This window comes from Neoarius graeffei, chromosome 11 (assembly GCF_027579695.1).
Source record: "Neoarius graeffei isolate fNeoGra1 chromosome 11, fNeoGra1.pri, whole genome shotgun sequence".
NCBI lineage: Eukaryota > Metazoa > Chordata > Actinopteri > Siluriformes > Ariidae > Neoarius > Neoarius graeffei.
This window is the reverse complement of record NC_083579.1, coordinates 18,304,985-18,330,184: the sequence shown is the minus strand read 5'-3', so window position 1 is coordinate 18,330,184 and position 25,200 is coordinate 18,304,985. Positions and strand designations below refer to the sequence as shown.

Below are 25,200 nucleotides of genomic sequence, written 5' to 3'. Positions count from 1 at the left end.
TACAGGTTGCTTTTTCTTCTACATTATGGTACAACAGAAATGTTGTAATGAAAAGTTTTAGTTTTCACCCATATTAGAGCTAGCCCTCGACACACGCGCGCTAGCCCCCGACGCATTACCCCCCCGACGCGCGCGCACAGCAACAGAATCTCTAAAATAAAATGTTCCTAGCACTACAACTGGATGTGTATATACACTTAAGGAATGTGACATCAAAGCATCTGAAACTTTCATGAAAGAGTTCAAATAATTTACAAGAGTTGTCCCAATGTTACCAGCTTTATAATAAATTTAATAAATTCAATAAGTGTCAAATAAATCATAATTCTGTTGGACTGTCAAAGACTTTATCATGAATAAATACTAACTGAAGCATACAGTTTGCTTTTTCTTCTAAATTATGGTACAACAGAAATGTTGTAATGAAAACAAGTTTCAGTTTTCACTCATATTAGAGCTCCAATATTTCAGTATCTAAAGGTTGCATATAGGTTATCCTTCAGGTATAGTTTACCATGAACCAAATGAAGCATTTTGTTGAGTTTAAGCTGTGGGTCATAAATTCAGGGCATTTTGTTAGCATTTGAAAATGCTTTCATAGGCCATGAATGCTGTGCATCTATGCGAACACGACATTTTTCAAAAAATCATCTTGCAAAAATAAGGCAGAACACCATCACAAATTTTGGTTATGTTAAAAACAGACATCTAATCTTTCTAAAACAGTCAATGCTGTCTTTTTTTTTTTTTTTGCTATAACATGCCAAAAACGTGACCAAATTAATTTTTTCCATTTTTAAACTTTAATATCTTTCAAACCACTAATGGCAGAGGGGTAGTTTTAGAATACAAAGTACACAGTATATATGGGAAGGTGTATGTGCAATATCAAGCCTCTGTCTTTGAAATTGCACTTTCCACAGTCCTTCAAATATGCTGCCACAGAGCGTAGTGTAGAATTTCCGAGCAAATTCAAGCCCCCAGAATTCTATGATAAACCAAAAGCACACATGAAAAAGTCCATATTCTACAAGTACTGGTGCCAGATTTTGACCCTTGAAAATCTGAAGGACCTAGCTTAAATACTTTTCTAGATACAGCAATCTCAAAGTGGCTCCCCAAAAACTGCTCAAAACGGGTCCGAGGTTAGTTGCAAAAATATTTATGACAAAACTATAAGAAGTTGGGAGCTAAAATTTGGGACTTTTCCTATTGGGAAGTGTGTGAACCTCCTGGAATTTTTTCAGCCAAATCTGAGATGGTCGAGTGGGAGCATTCGGAGATTTGACATGGAACGACCCACACACACACCCTGTCACCAACACCCCACTCGTTAGTGCGGAAATACACAGTGACATATTCTTACCCCATCACCACTGCTTTACTCCAGATGTTCATACTTACTGTTTGCTCATTCTGTTTCGGAGTCTTCTTTTTCTCTAACTGGCAAAAAGATTTGTTTGTTTACACTGTCAAACCAAACCACTCGGTTCCGGTAGTTTTAGTTCCTGCTAGTAAGTTAGCATTGCTAATAGTCGTTGTAATTAGCTACAAGTTTAGTTCCTCCTTATTTTCAGGACGCAGGCAATATTATCAATCTTTTTATCCTGTATGATAAACGTTATGGAGTTCAAAAAGACTTTTACTTACTGCTGTAGAGTTAATCAGAGGTTTCCTTTAATGTCCAAGTTAAGCGTAAACTCTGCCTTCAACTTTCCAAATTCCTTCAAACAAGTAACACCTATCTGCGCATGTCCGGTCATATGAGATCCATTACGTACTGCGCATGCGTGAACGGGACTCAGCTCCATCTCCCTGAGTAACAGAATGCCCAGGGACCTCCTTATGATCACAGGGCATGCTATTTTTTACTTGTTATGCCTCCGCCACCTTAAGGTGCAGGAGGCATTATGTTTTCGGGTTGTCCGTGCGTCCGTCCCGAAATCTTGTAAACACGATATTTCAAAGGCTAGTGAAAGGAATTTCACCAAACTTTCACCATTTGTGCGTTTTGGGACAAGCATGAACTGATTAGATTTTGAGATCAAAAGGTCTGAGGTCAAGGTCACTGTGAGGTAAAATGTCTGTCCGAAAACCTTGTGAACACAATATCTCCAAGGCAAATGAAAGGAATTTCGCCAAACTTTCACCATTTGTGCATTTGGGGACAAAGACAAACTGATTAGATTTTGAGATCAAAAGGTCTAAGGTCAAGGTCACTATGAGGTCAAATGTCTGTCCGAAAACCTTGTGAACACAGTATCTCCAAGGCTAATACAAGTAATTTCACCAGGTCAAGATTACTGTGAGGTCAAATGTCCATCCCCTAATCACAACTTAATAAGGCTTGTAGTCTACCAGGCGGAGGCATCCCCATCGACGCCGTTGGCATCGAGTTCTATCTAGTTTTATAGTATTAGATTAACTCCTTGAGTTTATCAGTCAATGAAGCTTACAACTATGACAATTAAATAATAACCACAACAGAAATGCTATTTGTTGAGAGTAATATCCACCACCGTTGTGTGATGTATAAAAAGCAGTACAGAGACCACTAGACACACAGTACTGTACACAAATCTTAGGCAGATGTAAAGAAATGCTGTAGACCAAAAATGGCTTAAAAATAATGAAATGTTTCAACATTAAAAAAATACTATAAATAACAGTAAGTCATAATAAATTAAACAAAGTCAATATTTGGTGTGAGATGACCCTTTGCTTAAAAAAAAAACCCAAAAACAATTGTAGTCTCAGGTACAATGAGTGCAATTTTATAAAGAGATGAGCTGTAGGTTTTACTGAGCACCTTGCAGAACTAGCCACATTTCTTCTGGACACTTTGTCACACTTGCTTCTTAATTTTTCAGCAAAACCCAGTAGCCTTCATTATGTTTTCTTTTTTCATCTGAAATGTGGTTTCTTATGTAATATTCTGCTCAGATACAAACATTTTTTTCCCTGGATTTCCAACAATTTTTTGCTGGAAAATGAATGTTTGGAACTCTAAAATGTTTTTGTACTGACAATGTAGAAGTCATAAAATAGAAATCTATAACAAAATTTGTATGAAAAAAATAGGGTGCCCAAGACTTCTGCACAGTACTGTGTTTGATGGGTCCACTTCAAGAGCCATGGCTATAGATTATAGTTTACTAACTTTAGTCCTGAAGTCGCTTCTTTCCTGCAGATTTTCACTTCTCCAAACACAAACCCTTCATCTAACTGGGATGTGTTTGAGCAGGGAAAACACAAGAATGTGCAGGACAGGGCTACTCCAAGACCAGTGCTGTGAACTTGTCCTGTTGACTCATGGTTCTCAAAGTGGAGACCAGGGAAACCCAGATACCCATGAAGCATAGGAGGGTCTGCGATTTTATAATTTTGTTACAGTGATGTAACACCATTTTAAGATTATTATGTCTATAAGTATTACCAGCTGGACTCTAATGACAGTTTTAATTTAAAAAATTGCTTACTGGATGGAAAGTTCAGAAATTTATATATATATATATATATATATATATATATATATATATATATATATATATATATATATCTGGCTGGCTCTAATAAAAAGATGAAATGTTGCACACATTTAAATAATGTGCTTTATTATTTAAATAGATTGTAAAGTGAATCTATACACTGGAATCCATGCATTTCATCATCATTATTATTATTATTATTAGTGTTGTTGTTGCCGTTATTATTATTATTATCAGCAAAGGAGGACATATATATTTGAGAACACCTGTCATTCGGACACTAGCAATAAGAATGTTACTGCCCTCTGCTAACAGCACCATCCTTACTTTGTCGTTTGGTATATTTTATATTGTTGTTGCTTTGAGCAGGGTAATGGATTATGAATACAATTATATAAAACAAATTTATATTTTGCCATTTCCAGCACTGGATTACCTCGAGAGAACCCTTACTTTTGGCTCACTCACTCTTACTCACATTCAGTATCTTCTTTATTGGGATCAGGGTGGCAGTGAATCCCAAGAACACTAAGCATAAGGAGGGAATTCACCCTGGATGGGACACCAGTCAATTGCAGGACATCTTGCACACCCTAACCCTACCTATTCACACCTAGGGGTCGTTTATTTTAACCAGTACACCTGCTGGCATGTTTTTGGGAGGTAGGAGAAAACCTGAGAACCCAGAGAAAACCACATGGACATGGAGAGAAACCTTACACAGGCAGAAGTCAGGGTCGAGCAGAGGACTCTGGAGCTGTGACTATTATATTGTATATACTATATATACATCTTTCTATTTCTCAGCAATGAGAGCTGAAAGTCTAATTTTGTATGATGACAATAAAGGAGTTCTCTTTTCTATATGACATGACTTACTGTGACAATACTCTTAACATGCCATGACTATTGCAATAATAACAATGGGAAGCGACAAACTCTTCAAACTGTGAGAAGCACACTCTTCCTGTTTAACATGCATTCCTCCATAGAAAATTAAGGTTACAGAGGTCCAGAGGTTACAGGCAACACAATGTTAATACAAGCTGATGCTTAAGATGGAAGAGAAGCTACAAAGAAGGCTTACTAGAATCTCATCTCATCTCATTATCTCTAGCTGCTTTATCCTGTTCTACAGGGTCGCAGGCAAGCTGGAGCCTATTCCAGCTGACTACGGGCGAAAGGCGGGGTACACCCTGGACAAGTCGCCAGGTCATCACAGGGCTGACACATAGACACAGACAACCATTCACATTCACACCTACGGTCAATTTAGAGTCACCAGTTAACCTAACCTGCATGTCTTTGGACTGTGGGGGAAACCGGAGCACCCGGAGGAAACCCACGCGGACACAGGGAGAACATGCAAACTCCGCACAGAAAGGCCCTCGCCGGCCACGGGGCTTGAACCCGGACCTTCTTGCTGTGAGGCAACAGCGCTAACCACTACACCACTGTGCCGCCGCTTACTAGAATCATAAAATAAAACTAGACAGGGACACTCTAACGAGTGCAAACCCCGCCTTTTCCCTATTAAAATACATTGGGCGAAAATTTCGAAGTTCTGCCATGACCTTGACCTTTGACCTTTGACCTCCAAAATTTAATGGTTTCCTTCCTGGGTGATTGGCAACACGTACAAAATTTGGTCCAAATCGATCCATTGGTTCTTGAGATATCTTGCAGACACACAGACAGACAGACAGACAGACAGATACACACACACACAGACTGACGCAGGTGAAACTAGACAGGGACACTCTAACGAGTGCAAACCCCGCCTTTTCCCTATTAAAATACATTGGGCGAAAATTTCATAGTTCTGCCATGACCTTGACCTTTGATCTTTGACCTCCAAAATTTAATGGTTTCCTTCCTGGGTGATTGGCAACACATGTACAAAATTTGGTCCAAATCGATCCATTGGTTCTTGAGATATCTTGCAGACACACAGACAGACAGACAGACAGACAGACAGACAGACAGACAGACAGACAGATACACACACACACAGACTGACGCAGGTGAAAATAATAACCCCTCCGACTACTGTCGGCGGGGTTAACTAAAACTCGAAGTTATGACAAGCAAAATGTTTGTGGCAAAAATATAACACCTATACACTGCATATCCTCCAGCACAATTTAAAAAAATAAAGGTCAAAAAGCTTCAGTTAATATTCATGTCAGTCTTCAGAATGGGGAAGAAATGTGATCTCATGGACTTTGACTTTGGCCTGTGTGATTATTTCAGAAACTGCTGATCATACATAACAGCTTCTAGAATTTACACAGACTGGTGCAGGACAAACATCGTGTTGACAGGAGAGGTCAGAGGAGAATGGCCAGGTTGGTTCCAGCTGAAAAGTAGCCTACTTTGACTCAAATAACCACTCTTTACAACAGTGATGAGCAGAAAAGCATCTCAGAATGCACAACACATCAAAAGTCATATTTATGATTAGACTGTATGATCATGATTTAATATGAGTTATTATTATGTTTATTATACAGGACATGATCAGTTGAGGTGGTGCTGTGGGTTCTGGGTTTCATCCTGAGCTCGGGTTACTGTTTATCTGGCACTTCTATGCATGCAGGTTTCCTCTGGGTTCTCCAGTCTCCTCCCACATCCCAAAATCATGGCAGGAGGTTAGGGTGACCAGATATCCCCGTTTTCCAGGGACAGTCCCCATTTTTGGTGGTGGAGTTGGAGCTGGAGCTGCAGCTGTCCCTGGAAATGTCCCTGTTTGTAACCATGAACGACAGAACTGGAAAAAAAACAGACCAAAAAACCCAGGCCAGTGCCCAGTGGTTGAGAAACACTGTTCTAGAACATCTCTGCTATTGGCCTGAGTCCGTCTTAGAGTGACCCACAAAGCAATATGTGAGGCGTCTGCTGAAATCTGGTAGATGTTTCAGTCTGGGGTTTTTTTTTGTTCTGTTTTTTTTTTCAGGTCTGTCATTCCTGGTTAAAAACGGGGACAATTCCAGGGACAGCTCCAGCTCCAGCATGTGTGCTCCGGCTTCCCCCACAGTCCAAAGACATGCAGGTTAGGCTAATTGGTGGCTCTAAATTGACCGTAGGTGTGAATGTGAGTGTGAATGGTTGTTTGTCTCCATGTGTTAACCCTGTGATGACCTGGCAACTTGTCCAGAGTGTACCCCGCCTCTCGCCCATAGTCAGCTGGGATAGGCCCCAGCTTGCCCGCAACCCTGTACAGGATAAGCGGTTACTAATGGATGAATGGATGGATATATGGTAATCAATTTAATATATTTACTTGCATGGGTGTAAAACATCTATTTCAGCTAGCCTACAATTTAAGAGTCTATAAATCTAAACTATGTAACCATACCAGATTTTTTAACCTTGTCTTTAATTAATGTTAACCTAAAGCAGTTGCAGAATAGGCCAACAGTGCACTCAGTGAGGAAAATCCCAGTTTTTATGCAATGCATGATCAAAATACATGAAAACCAGAAAGGTCCCCCCTTTTATTACAAAAATTAAAACATTAGATATTTTAATAATATTTTCACTGCTGAACCGAAAATGTCCCCAGTTTTCTTTCAGAAATCTGGTCACCTTACAGTAGGTGAACTTGCAAAGATAAATCGCCCCATGAGTGCACAAATGTGTGTGCATGGTATATTGTGATGGACTGGCATCACACAGTCCAGTGTGTATCCCATGTCACGCCCAGTGTTCCCAGGATGGGCTCCAAATCCAGCATAATACTGATCAGGTTCTTGAAAGTGACTGAAGTTATGATGAGATAATTTACAGTGATGCTTGAAAGTCTGTGAACCCTTTAGAATTTTCTACTGTATATTTCTGCATAAATATGACCTAAAGCATCATCAGATTTTCACACAAGTCCTAAAAGTAGATAAAGAGAACCCAGTTAAACAAATGAGACAAAAATATTATACTTGGTCATTTATTTATTGAAGAAAATGATCCAATATTACATATCTGTGAGTGGCAAAAGTGTGTGAATCTCTAGGATTAGTAGTTAATTTGAAGGTGAAATTAGAGTCAGGTGTTTTCAATCAATGGGATGACAATCAGGTGTGAGTGGGTACCCTGTTTTATTTAAAGAACAGGGATCTATCAAAGTCTGATCTTCACAACACATGTTTGTGGAAGTGTATCATGGCATGAACAAAGGAGATTTCTGAGAACCTCAGAAAAAAGCGTTGTTGATGCTCATCAGGCTGGAAAAGGTTACAAAACCATCTCTAAAGAGTTTGGACTCCACCAATCCACAGTCAGACAGATTGTGTACAAATGGAGGAAATTCAAGACCATTGTTACTCTCCCCAGGAGTGGTCGACCAACAAAGATCACTCCAAGAGCAAGGCGTGTAATAGTCAGCGAGGTCACAAAGGACCCCAGGGTAGCTTCTAAGCAACTGAAGGCCTCTCTCACATTGGCTAATGTTAATGTTCATGAGTCCACCATCAGGAGAACACTGAACAACAATGGTGTGCATGGCAGGGTTGCAAGGAGAAAGCCACTGCTCTCCAAAAAGAACATTGCTGCTCGTCTGCAGTTTGCTCAAGATCACATGGACAAGCCAGAAGGCTATTGGAAAAATGTTTTGTGGACAGATGAGACCAAAATAGAACTCACCTCATCTCATTATCTCTAGCCGCTTTATCCTTCTACAGGGTCGCAGGCAAGCTGGAGCCTATCCCAGCTGACTACGGGCGAAAGGCGGGGTACACCCTGGACAAGTCGCCAGGTCATCACAGGGCTGACACATAGACACAGACAACCATTCACACTCACATTCACACCTACAGTCAATTTAGAGTCACCAGTTAGCCTAACCTGCATGTCTTTGGACTGTGGGGGAAACCGGAGCACCCGGAGGAAACCCACGCGGACACGGGGAGAACATGCAAACTCCACACAGAAAGGCCCTTGCCAGCCCCGGGGCTCGAACCCAGAACCTTCTTGCTGTGAGGCGACAGCGCTAACCACTACACCACCGTGCCGCCCCAAAATAGAACTTTTTGGTTTAAATGAGAAGTGTTTGTTTGGAGAAAGGAAAACACTGCATTCCAGCATAGGACCTTATCCCATCTGTGAAACATGGTGGTGGTAGTATCATGGTTTGGGCCTGTTTTGCTGCATCTGGGCCAGGACGGCTTGCCATCGTTGATGGAACAATTAATTCTGAATTATACCAGCGAATTCTAAAGGAAAATGTCAGGACATCTGTCCATGAACTGAATCTCAAGAGAAGGTGGGCCATGCAGCAAGACAACGACTCTAAGCACACAAGTTGTTCTACCAAAGAATGGTTAAAGAAGAATAAAGTTAATGTTTTGGAATGGCCAAGTCAAAGTCCTGACCTTAATCCAATCAAAATGTTGTGGAAGGACCTGAAGCAAGCAGTTCATGTGAGGAAACCTACCAACATCCCACAGTTGAAGCTGTTCTGTACAGAGGAATGGGCTAAAATTCCTCCAAGCTGGTGTGCAGGACTGATCAACAGTTACCGGAAACGTTTAGCTGCAGTTATTGCTGCACAAGGGGGTCATACCAGATACTGAAAGCAAAGATTCACATACTTTTGTCACTCACAGATATGTAACATTGGGTCATTTTCCTCAATAAATAAATGACAAGTATAATATTTTTGTCTCATTTGTTTAACTGGGTTCTCTTTATCTACTTTTAAGACTTGTGTGAAAATCTGATGATGTTTTAGTTCATATTTATGCAGAAATATAGAAAATTCTAAAGGGTTCACAAACTTTCAAGCACCACTGTAACTCCAGAATAAAACAGTGAAATATCAATTAACACCAATTGCTTAGAGAAGTAGACTTGTTGTATTGTTTTATTTACACTCCTATCTGATTACACAGATGCTGACGGCATATTTGATAAGGTGTGTTTTCTGTCCCCCATAAACACAGATGTAGATACTGAAGTCAATTTGACCCGCGAATAAAATATGAATAAAACAACTCTTAAAGGCAACCTTTTTCTATAATAAATATTTTTTGACAAAATATTATATAACAACTTCTTCTTCGGAGTTTTACGGCAGCTGGCATCCAATATGTTGCATTGCTGCCACCTACAGTATTAATCGGTCAAAGAACTAAATTCTGTTATATAAACCAGAATCTCGTAAAAACTTGATCAAATGCCGTTTGCCCTTCACATTTGTCCCCATGTCCAGTACACTTTCCAATGATATCTCTTTCATGCCATTCTGCATCAAGGAACTGATCAATACTTTTCTATGGCAATCATAGTATGTAACAACTTCATGTTTTGCTTCTTATTTATATTTTCTCCTGAGACCAAGAGGACGTGACGTCACAATAACGCGACAAGGAACTAGCGTTTGTAAAATTCACTTTCAGTCAGAGGCGTTTTAAGAGTCCTTTCAGATTTTGTAGGGATGTTTTTCGATAAATCTATTTATTCGGTTTAACGGAGAAGTTTACAGTTGGAGGTAAAGGTTCATCTTTCGCTATTATTGTGTACGTAATATGAATGGTTTAATGATTAATATATTAGCTACTATACACACAAAAATGTGCAGGAGAAAGGAGATAAACAGCTGAATAGATTTCTTTCCTGATGTGATTTCAGGCTCAATCATGGTAATAATAATGGTCGAGCAAGGTGAAAACTGAAGTCTGGTTCCAGTCTTCTCAATATCCGAGTTCTGGTTGTAAACAAAACAATTCCAGAAGCTAAAAAGAGACATCTTCATAATCATCATCACCAGCAGTTCCTGTCTGTACAGAAATAACATTACTGAAACAAACTGACACAATATTTTCTAATGAGATGAATACTAGCCTTGACTAACTGCTTCTTCCCTCATCAGGTCACATCATCCTGTAAAGTGTACTCGTAATTAATCCTCCCACTTTTGCCTTTATTCAAGATTTGGATGTTGGACTTGGGCAAAATGGAGGAGAGGAAAATGAAACGAAAAAGTCCAAGACCCTCGGCCAACCAGGCTCCTCCTCAGGTCACTGCACGAAAGAACCTCAGCTCCAGCAACAGGACTTTTGGGTTCACCGGCACACACTTAAACCAGAAGACAAAATTTCGCAGGTGAGCTGCATTGGGTTTGGCTGTTGTCTCATATTAAATTAGATTCAAATGAAATTTTATGAAAGCCTGGCTGTAAGGCTGAAACATTCAGTCATCTTCGGTATCCATATTATCATGGCCAAAGCAATGAATCCAGAACCTATCCCTGGAATACTGGGTGTGAGATGAGAATACACCCAGAATGGGATTCCAGTCCACCACAGTGCACACACACTCACACTCATTTACACCTATCCAGGTACAAGCATATTTTTGGGAGGTGAGAAGAAACCCATGTGGACAGAGGAAGAACATGTTTTTATGAATTTAGTAATGTAGATTAGCCTCTTTTAACATGTATTAATTAATTGGAGTCAGATCCTGCATATAACCCAGTCCCATGGTAGAGCTGAGTTGTTTTTGTTTTGTTTTTTTTCTTTCCCATTCTGGGTAAGTGTAGATGACTAGTAATGGTGTGGTATCATTTAGTAATGTTTATACACTGTACAGCCAAAAATATTTGGACACCTAACCATCATAGTCATATATCGTTGTTGAACATCTCATTCCAGATTTATTCTCCTTCACTGTTATAATAAGCTCCACTCTTCTCCCCTGGGAAGGCTTTCCAGTAGATTTTGGGGTGTGGCTGTGGGGATGTGTGTTCGTTCAGTTCAGCTACAAGAGCATTAGTGAGATCAGACAATGATGTTGGGATGTTGAGGCTCCAGTTCCAGTTCACCCCAAAGGTGTTCACTGGGGTTGAGCTCAGTCAGGGCTCTATGCAGGACATTCGAGTTCTTCAGTCCAGGCAGGTTGGAATTACATGCAAGTGTAATTCAAAAAAAGACTGATAACACTTCTTTTGGATGATGTGCAGAGGTGTGAGAGATAAGCCGAAGCTACAGAGTCAGTTGAGTAACCAAACTGCTCCTATTCAGCACTCCTTCCTCACAGACGTGTCTGATGTGCAGGAGATGGAGAAAGGCTTGCTGAGCCTCCTGAATGACTTCCACTCAGGAAAACTTCAGGCCTTTGGTAAGCTGGCGTTTAAACTGTATGTTGATACGGTATAGTACAGGTACAATGCTTCTTAACTTCTGCCAAAGTGAGAAAAACCCCTGGATCTTTCTCTTTGTAAACAAGGCAACGAGTGTTCCATTGATCAAATGGAGCATGTTCGAGAGATGCAGGAGAAACTTGCTCGGCTGCACTTCGACCTCAATGCAGAAGTGGATGACGTGCCTGTGGACCAGCGTAAGCTTGCTTGTGATACCAATATGGACAAACTTCTACTGAACGTAAGTTTGAATAATTATGTCTGTAAATCTGTTCCTAATAGTTGTGAAGTACACTTGGTGGCTGCTTTATTAGGAACAACCACACATACACCTGCTGTTGTATGCAGTTATCTAATCAGCCAATCCCTTGACAGCAGCACAATGCATCAAATCATACAGATACAAATCAAGAGCTTTAGTTAATGTTCACTTCAAACCACAGAAAGGGAAAAATTGTGATTTCTGTGACTTTTACTGTGTTGGTGCCAGATGAACTGGTTTGAGTATTTCAAATCTCCTGGGTTTTTCACGCACAACAGTCTGTAGAGTTTACACAGAATGGTGCGAAAAACAAAAAACACTGAGTGGGTGACAGTTCTGTGGGTGGAAATGCCTTGTTGATAAGAGAGGTCAGAGGAAAATGGCCAGATTGGTTTGAGCTGCCAGGAAGGATATAGTAACTCATATAATCACTCTTTACAACCGTGGTGAGGAGAAAAGCATCTCAGCATGCAACAGCAGAAGACCACATTGGGTTCCACTCCTGCAGCCAAGAACAGGAATCTTAGGATCAAGAACAAATCAAATCAAGTTTATTTGTATAGCGCTTTTAACAATAAACATTGTCGCAAAGCAGCTTTACAGAATTTGAACGACTTAAAACATGAGCTAATTTTATCCCTAATCTATCCCCAATGAGCAAGCCTGTGGCGACGGTGGCAAGGAAAAACTCCCTCAGACGACATGAGGAAGAAACCTAGAGAGGAACCAGACTCAAAAGGGAACCCATCCTCATTTGGGCAACAACAGACAGCCTGACTATAATATTAACAGTTTTAACAGGTATAATCCTCAACTGTCCTCATGGGGCCGTCCTTCACAGGAGCGGTGCGATAAAACTCCGACCAGACACAGGGCACCAGGATGGATTAAGCAGGTCCGAGGGGCAGAAGAGGCCAGCATCTCAATCCCAGGATCAACATGTAACTCAGAGGGACTGATTGGGGGGGGAAGAGAGAGAGAAAGAAAACACGTTGTTAGGTATGCCCTAAAAATGACAAGTATTAAATCTGTGTGGTAGGCTCGCAGAGACGAGAGTCTTTACATCAGGCATAACACACAACAATGGCATGTTAATATGGTAAAAAATATCATGACCTGCTCTGGCTGGATGCTTGATTGGAGCACACTCCTCAGCAATGATGAGATGCAGATGGGACCCTTAGGGCTGGCCAAGACAAATTCAGTTGCATTTCACCGGGTCTGGGACATGCGACAGAATGTCTGACAGCCGATTCCCTGCAGGCTACGATAGCCAGTCGAGGTCTCCACCAAAAGATTTCCTGTTGACTCCATGTAACTCAGAGGGACAGATTTGGGGTGGGGGGGAGGGAAAGAAAATACAGGTGGTTAGGTATGCCCAATGTCACCTGAATAAGTAGGAACAGTATACATATTGTACCGAGTACAAGCAGGGACTCCGGCAACTAACTACGACAGCATAACTAAAAGGAGAGAGCCAGAAGGTAACACAGGCATGAGGGAGCCCCGGGACATAAAGCAGCCAGCCACTACACCGTCAACAAACTCGAGTGAGCAAGCGAGTGGGGACTGACAGCATCCATACATCCCAGTTTACCAAAACACTCTATGTCTGAGGACCCTCCAGATCTACTCCTTTACCTCATAAACACCATTAACAAAAGGCTTGACTAAACAGATATGTTTTCAGCCTAGACTTAAATGCTGAGACTGTGTCTGATTCCTGAACATTACTTGGAAGGCTGTTCCATAACAGTGGGGCTTTGTAAGAAAAGGCTCTGCCCCCTGATGTAGCCTTCACTATACGAGGTACCAGCAGATAGCCTGCACCTTTTGATCTAAGTAGGCGTGGCGGGTCATAGAGGAGCAGAAATTCACTCAGGTACTGTGGTGCGAGACCATTTAGTGCTTTAAAGGTCAATAGTAGTATTTTATAATCAATACAACATTTGATTGGGAGCCAATGCAGTGTGGATAAGACAGGCGTGATGTGGTCATATTTTCTAGTTCTAGTAAGGACTCTTGCTGCTGCATTTTGAACTAACTGGAGCTTGTTTATGCACTTATTGGAACATCCAGACAGTAAGGCATTACAATAATCCAACCTGGAGGTAACGAAAGCATGGACTAGTTTTTCTGCATCATGCAATGACATTAAATTTCTTATCTTTGCAATATTTCTGAGATGAAAGAAAGCTATCCGGGTGATGTTATCAATGTGAGTTTCGAATGAAAGACTGGGGTCAATAATCACTCCGAGGTCTTTTACTGCTGCACGTGAAGAAACAGAAAGGCCATCCAGAGTTACTGTGTAATCAGAAAACTTACTTCTAGCTGTATGTGGTCCTAGCACAAGTACTTCAGTCTTGTCAGAGTTAAGCAGAAGGAAATTAATAAGCATCCAGTGTCTAATGTCCTTAACACATTCCTCAATTCTATTAAGCTGGTGTCTCTCATCAGGTTTTGCAGAGACATACAACTGTGTGTCATCAGCATAACAGTGGAAACTAATACAATGTTTACGAATAATATCGTCCAGAGGTAACATATATAGAGAAAAAAGCAGTGGACCCAAGACGGAACCTTGTGGAACACCAAACTTTACCTCAGTACGTCTAGAAATATCACCATTTATATCAACATACTGATAATGATCAGTTAGATAAGACCTGAGCCAGGAGAGGGCCATTCCCTTAACTCCCACAACATTTTCTAGTTTATCCAGAAGAATGGAATGATCAGTGGTATCAAATGCTGCACTAAGGTCAAGCAACACAAGTAGCGAGACACAGCCCTGATCAGACGCCAACAGTAGGTCGTTTACTACTTTAACCAGTGCTGTCTCTGTGCTATGATGAGGTCTAAATCCTGACTGATACATTTCATGGATGTTATTCCTATGTAAATATGAGCATAACTGCTGTGCCACAGCTTTTTCAAGGATCTTGGAGATAAAGGGGAGGTTTGATATTGGCCGATAATTGGACAGCTGACAGGGATCAAGGTCAGGTTTTTTAATCAGGGGTTTGATAACTGCTAGTTTAAAGGATTTGGGTACATAGCCAATCGTAAGAGAAGAATTTATTATTTTTAGAAGCGGTTCAATTACTCCAGGCATTATCTGTTTGAATAGATGTGTCGGTAAGGGATCTAGTACGCAAGTTGAGGCTTTTGATGTAGAGATTAATGAAAGTAATTCAGTTTCTTTTAGGGGAGTAAAACATTCTAACTGATGATCTGATACAGTTATATTGTTAACTACAAGGTCACTTTCATTGAATTAGTAGTTTGAATTTTTTGTCGGATATTCTCAATTTTGTCATTAAAAAAATTCATGAAGTCGTTGCTACTACATACTGCAGGTGTGCATGTGTTGATAGTGGACTTATTCCTGGTTAATTTTGCTACAGTATTAAATAGGAATCTAGGATTATTTTTGTTATCTTCTATTAGGGAGAAGAGATATGTTGATCTCGCAGCACTAAGAGCTTTTCTATAGTTCAGGAAGCTCTCCTTCCAAGCTAATTTGAACACTACCAATTTTGTTTGACGCCATTTACGTTCCAATTTTCGAGTGGTCTGTTTTAATGTGTGAGTGTCATCATTATACCAGGGTGCTAATTTTTTGTCTCTGACCATTTTCCTTTTTAGAGGAGCTACATTATCTAAAGTATGGTGGAATGTTGACTCTAAGCATTCAGTTGCCTGATCAAGTTCTGCAGGGGCTGACAGTGACCCAATCAAAGTTGACAGCTCTGGGAGATCATTTATAAAGCTCTGTGCAGTAGTTGACGTGAAAGTACGTTTAATACAGTAGCGTGGTGAGGTGCATATATTATTACTCAGACATATTTTGAATGAGATGAGACAATGATCTGAGATAACTTCAGACTGTGGAAGTATGACTATATTGTCTACGTTTAATCTGAATGTTAGTATTAGATCAAGGGTGTGACCACCATTATGGGTCGGTCCTATGACATTCTGCTTAATCCCGACTGAATCTAAGATGGACACAAACGCTGTTTTTAAAGGGTCTTCTGGGTTATCGAAGTGAATATTAAAATCTCCGACAACTAAAGCTTTGTCTCAGGAAATAACCAGATCTGAGATAAAATCTGCAAATTCAGAAAGAAACTCAGAATATGGCCCCGGGGGCCTGTAAATAATAAGCAATGGAATTAACTGGGTAGACTTGTTTTTCGAGGCTACATACATTATGAGTATGAAAAACTTCAAATGTATTAAATTTATAACCAGGTTTGTGTGTTACACCTAGATAATCGTTATAAATAACCGCGACGCCTCCTCCTCTGCCAGTTAGACGAGGCTGGTGTATATAACTGTATCCAGGAGGACTCGCTTCATTTAATGCTATATATTCATTTGGCTTAATCCATGTTTCTGTTAAACACAGTACATTAAACTCCTGATCAGTAATGAGTTCATTAACCATTAGCACTTTAGATGTAGGAGATCTAATATTTAATAGCCCCACCTTTAGATCAAAGGTGCTGGCAGCAGCTGTACAGTCAGTATGATCTAATTTTATATTGATTAGGTTACTGGAACAAACTCTCTGAAAATTTCTACCTTTTTGTTGAGCTCGGGGAACAGACACAGTCTCGATGTAGTGGGCCCTGAGTGACGACTCTGTGCAGCTAGCAGACAGTCGGTTTAGCCTGTTCCTCTGCTCCCTGGCCTTGGCTCTGGATTGTCAGAAATTAACTAGGCCTGTTCTGAGACTATGACCTATGCTGCAGGAAATGAGAGCAGCACCTTCCCGAGTGGGATGGATACCGTCCTGCCCTAACAGGCCAGCAGTGCCCTCAAAATTGGCCCAATTATCTATAAAGCCCACACTGTTTTCAGAGCACCACCTGGACAGCCAGCAGTTCAGCGACCATAACCTGCTGTAAGCTACATCGCCACGCCGCATTGGGATGGGGCCAGAGCATACTACAGCATCGGACATCGCCTTCGCTAATTTAAACACCTCTACAAAGTTACTCTTAGTAACCTCAGACTGACGAAGGCATATATCATTAGCTCCTGCATGGATAACTATCTTTGAGAACCTGTGCTTGCCTAGGACCCTAAGATTACCTGCTATGTCCGGTGCCCTGGCTCCCGGTATACACCTGACTAAAGCTGCTGGTGCCCCTAAAGGCTGAGCTAATTTCACGTGCCGTATGATAGAGTCCCCTATAACCAGAGCTCTTTCAGGTTTCTCAGTGGGTGCATCACTAAGGAGAGCAAACCTGTTCGGCACGTGACGCGGAGAGGAGTGGTGCTCCCGTGGGCGAGCCTCAGCGGTAGCTTTGGCTCTACGCTTATGCCGCCGAGCCGTCACCCATTCGCCCCGCTGTAAGGGCTCTAATGCCAGAGTTGGGGGATTGCTAACTCCACCTAGGGCGTCCAGACTTTCCCTAACAGAAACTACACTGTTCTCACGCTCACTAACCTGCTCTAAAGCCTGGACACGCGCTTCTAGCACTGTAATCTTCTCCGTCAGAGAGCTAACTAATCTGCACTTATCACAAGTAAAGCTAATAGAGCTATCGCTAGCGACGGAGGAAGAATGACTAAACATCCTGCACTCAGCACACTGAACAGGCTGAAGGTGTGCCATGATGAAAAGATTCACGTACCTTAAATGAAGATCTGTTGATATTAAAGCAGATCAGATGTGGATGGCCTCCGCTTGTGGTCTTTACACAGGAGGAGAGAAAAAGAACAAGTTCCTACTGAAGTGGCCGATGAGTGTATATAGAAGCAGGCGATTCTCAGATCTCAACACTTTGGGAATTCTTTTCACATCTGCCTAAATACATGCAGTATATTGCATTCTGATACCTAATACAGAACATTATTAAACAAGTACTTAACATGTATTTGAGAACTTTATGGAATTACAGAATGTACATAAATTTTGAAAAAAATTTTTTAAAGGAAATCTATTTTAAAGGCAAAACTTCATTTCACCATTTAATCTTTGAAAATGTTTATATTGTTTTCCACAGCTGGAAGAGTTGAGTTCTTCAATGTATCCTTTCAATGTTTAAGTTCTTTTTTTTTCCAATAAATTTCTGACTTTTTAATCTTTGAAATTCTGAAGGTCCCCCCCAAAGTATTACCCCTTTCCTCAAGTCTTTATTTATTTCATACAATAGCTGTAATACGCCATCTTAGCTGCTGGCTTGTGAAATTTCCTCAACCACGATTCTCCAGACAAAAGCTAAACCTTGCTGATAACCAAGATGCCCCCAGACCGTCCTCCACCATCTGAAGCGCTGTGGTCCTGATCCCCACCGTAGATCACACAGTCCATCTGTTACAGAGAAACAGCATCAGTATTGCTGCATTTGTGAACGTGCTTACTTTCACAGTTGAGTCTTAAATTGCACATAACCCAACATTATCATATTTTTCAACTCTCTTACCCATATGAGTTTATGACCAGAAAATACTTCTGTATCTTTACTAAATCTGAATGTTGGATCTTAAATATTGCCTTACGGTATAATTGTGCAATACGAGAATGTTTGCAAAATGCACATCACTATTCACTTTATTTAATAAGCATCTTTCTTTTTAAACATGTTTATACATCTTTACAAAGATTTTAAATATTATGTATTTTATTGAACACTGTGTTTTGACTTTGTTAACAGAAAGGTGTGGGGAAACATGTTGCTGTTAGTAAAGCTGAGGAGTGTTTGCCTTAATGCAGTGTTTGAGAATACGCAGAGAAACTGTTTGTGTGAATGAGACTACTCAATAGAATTTTTTTTTTTTAAATAATAGTCTTGTAGTACAAATGTATTTTATTTCAAAGTGAAGTGGTCTTAAATTGAATGCTGGTGGTTTATGTGGCTTGGTTTTCTTGATGCCATTATTAAAGTAGTAAAGTTTAATTACTTCACTCATCTTCTGTCCTGACACTTTGCAATACTCCATTACAGTGTTGCACATGTTCAGAAATAAAATACAGGCTACGTTCATTTATTCATTAGATGTAATTACAAGTGAGACAACATTCTCCAAAGTGAATCCACCACAGATTTACAATCCAAGTTCAGATAATAATGACAGATTTACACATGTCTGAAAGGTGTAGTCGATAAGATTAGGTCTGTAATGGTGAAGTAGTTGGGTTTGAAATTTAAATGTTTTTTTTTCTATCCCCAATTCCCACCTATGTTTACGAAGCTCTGCCCCAACGATGTAAACTGATGTACTATCAGGTTGAGTGTCTATAAAATGACTGACAGGAGGCAAGTATGAAAATATAAAACATCAACTATTGTACCTTTAAATCAAACACATTGATTCATGTAGATTACTGTAGTACAGGGGTACTCAAATAGAAATGATGAGGGGCCACATTTTTTTTTTTTCATTTACTCAAAGGGCCATTTATTGAGAATGTGTCTGATACATGCCATAATAATGTAACGCATTTATTTTAACGTTTCCTTGTCATTGAACACAACAGTATTAGGGCCTACCTAAAATAAAAATATATTTTTCATTTGGGCATAAATAACTGAATAAAATAAATAAAACAAATAAATAACTGAATAAAACATTACCCTGTTAATAATCCAAAACAAATACCCTTCAAGCTGCCCATTTTCTGTGCTTTGGTTAACAAACTCAAGAACTAACTCACACTCTCAATATTGCTTAATGGGAGAAATGGCCTCGTGTGTCTTTGGCCAATGTTTGGAGCCTTGGTTTGAATGGTGTGATCGCCAGGGAGACACACTGATGTGTATGTTCATTAGTGAGCCGGTTGCAATACCGCATTTTTATTTTATTTTTACCTTTTTATTGCCGCGACACTTTCTTGGCAGGTTAAACACAAAGGTCGAGTGCTGGACGGTGGAAGAAAGAACGCAAACCTTTCTGTCCATTCTGGTTGGAATTGGCGGTTCTCGCTGTCCAGTTTTCTTTTTGGTGCAAACTTCGAGCATGCCATTGTGGCTACGGCCGGTAAACTGACTGTCTGGAGTTTTGCGAGGGCTTAGATTAGCCTTGCTATTTGTTTATCGTTGCCATGGAGGCAATCCTCACATCTCGTCGCAGCGCGAGGGGCGCTCTTTCAAAATAAGAGCGGACAGCGCGATTGAAAAATAAAACGAATTTAAAAAAAACACACACAGAACAGCTCGCGGGCCAGAAATAGACCCCCCGGGGGCCTAAAATGGCCCGGGGGCCGCTATTTGAGTATGGGGGCTGTAGTACATTATTATTTGGAATATACTGTCAAAAATTACTTTCTGGAAGTATCCATAAAGGAAACCTGTTTTCCCAGCAGTGAACCTAACCCTGTTCCCTTACTGTTATAGTGTGAAAGAATGCTTTATGGAAGAAGACACTGGTGAACCAGTCACATTACTAAAATAATTATAGTCTAACAAAGAAAGAACTCAGGCATCAGTAAATTGTAAGGAAACCAGTTAGTTTTCTTGGCATGTTTGTTCTCTGTGTAAAGCCCAGTGGGATAACTGATGGATCGCTTAAAATGGAATATGTCAGACAGCTATCAGCGGCATCAGTATTAGTATGGTGTTGGAACAGATGTGGTCGCTAGTTGGACTGAGATGAAAGCAGCAGGAATGAAATGATTGTTCTTTTTGCCATTTTCATTTGATGACTTCTCCAGTACACAAGAATCAGTTTGGAGCACATCTACATTTTACTTAAGTTTGTATTTACACACTGCACCAGGCTATGAGATCATGAGCACAGTATCAGACCAATACTAATATCAGTATAGATGCGCTCTAGTTCTAATCACATTTTATTTACTATCAGTTTAAATGAGTGATATGGGGATCCCCTCAGAGTATCCACCAAAATTGCATACTGAAGCCTCAGACTAGCTGGTCATTCCTATAGACATCAAGAACTTCCAGCAAGCCAACTTGGGAACCACTACACATTCACAGGGGGAGAGGTCACCCTCCAACAACCGTCTTCCATACATTAAACAGAGACTTGGGACTGGAGAACACCACAGAGCTGGCTACATGTATGAAGGACAGAGAAGAATGGAAGAAGAGGCATGCAGCTCAGCTCTGGCTGAACTGATGATGATACATTATTTAAAGGTGCAATGCTGGCTTTAGTAATTTTTTCTTATTAGGAGTACAAATGCCCTGGAGAAAATATGTAGAACATGATTAAAAATGCTTTAAGCTATGGCCTATGCACAAGTGTGTTATGTGGGTGAGAAAAACTATTTTGGAAAACTTCCTTTCTTGTTTGTATTTGGATAGGCCACCTGCCAATCATTTTCTAGATACGCCCCAACACCCTTCAACACTGCCGCCATCTCATTTGGAAGGAAAATATGGCTGAAACCATGAGACACCTAGCACAGTCACATACAGTGGTGCTTGAAAGTTTGTGAACCCTTGAGAATTTTCTATATTTCTGCATAAATGTGACCTAAAACAACATCAGATTTTCACGCAAGTCCTAAAAGTAGATAAAGAGAACCCAGTTAAACAAATGGGACAAAAATATTATACTTGGTCATTTATTTATTGAGGAAAATGATCCAATATTATATATCTGTGAGTGGTAAAAGTATGTGAACCTTTGCTTTCAGTATCTGGTGTGACCCCCTTGTGCAGCAATAACTGCAACTAAACGTTTCCGGTAACTGTTGATCAGTCCTGCACACCGGCTTGGAGGAATTTTAGCCCGTTCCTCCATACAGAACAGCTTCAACTCTGGGATGTGGGTGGGTTTCCTCACATGAACTGCTCGCTTCAGGTCCTTCCACAACATTTCAATTGGATTAAGGTCAGGACTTTGACTTGGCCATTCCAAAACATTAACTTTATTCTTCTTTAACCATTCTTTGGTAGAACAACTTGTGTGCTTAGGGTCGTTGTCTTGCTGTATGACCCACCTTCTCTTGAGATTCAGTTCATGGACAGATGTCCTGACATTTTCCTTTAGAATTTGCTGGTATAATTCAGAATTCATTGTTCCATCAATGATGGCAAGCCATCCTGGCCCAGATGCAGCAAAACAGGCCCAAACCATGATACTACCACCACCATGTTTCACAGATGGGATAAGGTTCTTATGCTGGAATGCAGTGTTTTCCTTTCTCCAAACATAATGCTTCTCTTTTAAACCAAAAAGTTCTATTTTGGTCTCATCCGTCCACAGAACATTTTCCCAATAGCCTTCTGGCTTGTCCACTTGCTTTTTAGCAAACTGCAGATGAGCAGCAATGTTCTTTTTGGAGAGCAGTCGCTTTCTCCTTGCAGTACTGCTATGCACACTGTTGTTGTTCAGTGTTCTCCTGATGGTGGACTCATGAACATTAACATTAGCCAATGTGAGAGAGGCCTTCAGTTGCTGAGAAGTTACCCTGGGGTTCTCCGTGACCTCGCCGACTATTACATGCCTTGCTCTTTGAGTGATCTTTGTTGGTTGACCACTCCTGGGGAGGGTAACAATGGTCTTGAATTTCCTCCATTTGTACACAATCTGTCTGACTGTGGATTGGTGGAGTCCAAACTCTTTAGAGATGGTTTTGTAACCTTTTCCCTCCTGATGAGCATCAACAACACTTTTTCTGAGGTCCTCAGAAATTTCCTTTGTTCGTTCCATGATACGCTTCCACAAACATGTGTTGTGAAGATCAGACTTTGATAGATCCCTGTTCTTTAAATAAAACAGGGTGCCCAGTCACACCTGATTGTCATCCCGTTGATTGAGAACACCTGATTCTAATTTCACCTTCAAATTAACTGCTAATCCAAGAGGTTCACATACTTTTGCCACTCACAGATATGTAATATTGGCTCATTTTCCTCAATAAATAAATGACCAAGTATAATATTTTTGTCTCATTTGTTTAACTGGGTTCTCTTTATCTACTTTTAGGACTTGTGTGAAAATCTGATGTTGTTTTAGGTCGTATTTATGCAGAAATATAGAAAATTCTAAAGGGTTCACAAACTTTCAAGCACCACTGTAATAATCCAGTGAGAAAGAAGAAAACCTGACCATGCTATGGGGAAGCCATGGTTTAAAGGTTAGAGAAGTAGCTTTGGGACCAGAAGGTCTTGTTTTAAATAAACAATTTTACAAGCAAAAGGTTTTCTTCACTTGATGAACAAAAACAACTCTGTAAATAACATTTGAATTTAGCTGGTGTTGGTTTTGTGAGTATATGACACTGGGATATTATAAACCCTTTAACCTTCACAGTAAATGAAAAAAAACTTCCATAATTCTACTTCTACCAACATAATTAAAACATATTTACCTTTCCCTAAACATGCCATTTATTCAAACTCAATCAGGTGGAAGGAAAAAATAGATTTTAATATGAAATTGAAGTCATATTTGTTTTTTAAAACAAACTCATGCGACTTCTGAAGAACTGCCCTATTTTCAGTACATATTTAATTACATGTTCATTATGTTCATCAAAAATATGAGACACTCACGATGTCAGTACATGGAGCCTTGATTGCAGATGTCTATTTTTATAGCTGCTTTGCCACAAGCATAAAGCCTTGTTGATTATTATTAAGGCACAAAAAGATGCCACATTTTATTTACTTCCAACAGTGAGACACTCTTATGACAGGAGTTACACTGTGTACAAAAAGCGGTGGTCAATATTGTCAGAGTAAACATCATGGGTGGGGGTGATGTCTCTCCTGCACTGATGTTCAGCCTTCATTTGCACAAAATGAGGACATGATCAATTCTGAAAGGTGTCTTCTTCATAAACAATAAGTGCATCTGCTGTAGATGGTCTAAATTTAACTAGACAGTTTTTTTTCCAGTGCATGGGTTAAGGTTATACAGTGGTGCTTGAAAGTTTGTGAACCCTTTAGAATTTTCTATATTTCTGCATAAATATGACCTAAAACGTCATCAGATTTTCACACAAGTCCTAAAAGTAGATAAAGAGAACCCAGTTAAACAAATGAGACAAAAATATTATACTTGGTCATTTATTTATTGAGGAAAATGATCCAATATTACATATCTGTTAGTGGCAAAAGTATGTGAACCTCTAGGATTAGCAGTTAATTTGAAGGTGAAATTAAAGTCAGATGTTTTCAATCAATGGGATGACAATCAGGTGTGAGTGGGCACCCTGTTTTATTTAAAGAACAGGGATCTATCAAAGTCTGATCTTCACAACACATGTTTGTGGAAGTGTATCATGGCATGAACAAAGGAGATTCCTGAGGACCTCAGAAAAAGCATTGTTGATGCTCATCAGGCTGGAGAAGGTTACAAAACCATCTCTAAAGAGTTTGGACTCCACCAATCCACAGTCAGACACATTGTGTACAAATGGACGCAATTCAAGACCATTGTTACCCTCCCCAGGAGTGGTCGACCAACAAAGATCACTCCAAGCGCAAGGCATGTAATAGTCAGCAAGGTCACAAAGGACCCCAGGGTAACTTCTCAGCAACTGAAGGCGTCTCTCACATTGGCTAATGTTAATGTTCATGAGTCCACCATCAGGAGAACACTGAACAACAATGGTGTGCATGGCAGGGTTGCAAGGAGAAAGCGACTGCTCTCCAAAAAGAACATTGCTGCTCGTCTGCAGTTTGCTAAAGATCATGTGGAGAAGCCAAAAGGCTATTGGAAAATGTTTTGTGGATGGATGAGACCAAAATAGAACTTTTTGGTTTAAATGAGAAGCGTTATGTTTGGAGAAAGGAAAATGCTGCATTCCAGCATAAGAACCTTATCCCATGTGTGAAACATGGTGGTGGTAGTATCATGGTTTGGGCCTGTTTTGCTGCATCTGGGCCAGGATGGCTTGCCATCATTGATGGAGCAATGAATTCTGAATTATACCAGTGAATTCTAAAGGAAAATGTCAGGACATCTGTCCATGAACTGAATCTCAAGAGAAGGTGGGTCATGCAGCAAGACAACGACCTTAAGCACACGAGTCATTCTACCAAAGAATGGTTAAAGAAGAATAAAGCTAATGTTTTGGAATGGCCAAGTCAAAGTCCTGACCTTAATCCAATGGAAATGTTGTGGAAGGACCTGAAGCGAGCAGTTCATGTGAGGAAACCCACCCACATCCCAGAGTTGAAGCTGTTCTGTATGGAGGAATGGACTAAAATTCCTCCAAGCCGGTGTGCAGGACTGATCAACAGTTACTGGAAATGTTTAGTTGCAGTTATTGCTGCACAAGGGGGTCACACCAGATACTGAAAGCAAAGGTTCACATACTTTTGCCACTCACAGATATGTAATATTGGATCATTTTCCTCAATAAATAAATGACT

The 25,200-nt window shown here is 40.3% G+C and overlaps 2 protein-coding genes across 7 annotated transcripts in view; one reads left to right on the top strand and one right to left on the bottom strand.

The window, feature by feature from the left end:
- The window catches only part of LOC132894156 (synaptosomal-associated protein 23-like), a 210,325-nt gene extending 208,565 nt beyond the window's left edge, over window positions 1–1,760 (bottom strand). The window contains exons 1-2 of one of the 3 annotated variants that reach the window (XM_060933554.1): window positions 1,651–1,756; window positions 1,405–1,443 (exon numbers count right to left, since the gene is read on the bottom strand). In XM_060933554.1, the coding sequence (XP_060789537.1) occupies window positions 1,405–1,415 (11 nt within the window). In that variant the 5' untranslated portion in view covers window positions 1,416–1,443; window positions 1,651–1,756. Of the gene's footprint in view, window positions 1–1,404; window positions 1,444–1,650 lie in introns of all 3 variants that reach the window. The other 2 variants (XM_060933555.1, XM_060933557.1) reach the window with 2 other exon arrangements.
- An 8,086-nt stretch (window positions 1,761–9,846) lies between these two features.
- ccdc28a (coiled-coil domain containing 28A) lies at window positions 9,847–18,813 on the top strand. Of its 4 annotated transcripts, none has more exons than XM_060933549.1 (7): window positions 9,847–9,972; window positions 10,113–10,259; window positions 10,414–10,586; window positions 11,446–11,603; window positions 11,712–11,866; window positions 17,911–17,933; window positions 18,119–18,813. In XM_060933549.1, exons 3-7 carry the CDS (start codon window positions 10,420–10,422, stop codon window positions 18,174–18,176), a joined length of 561 nt encoding a protein of 186 aa, XP_060789532.1. In that variant the 5' UTR covers window positions 9,847–9,972; window positions 10,113–10,259; window positions 10,414–10,419; the 3' UTR covers window positions 18,177–18,813. The 4 variants fall into 4 exon arrangements, with proteins under 4 accessions (XP_060789532.1, XP_060789534.1, XP_060789533.1 ...); XM_060933551.1 differs by having other exon boundaries at window positions 9,847–10,000; XM_060933550.1 differs by lacking the exon at window positions 10,113–10,259.
- Window positions 18,814–25,200: the final 6,387 nt, after the last annotated feature.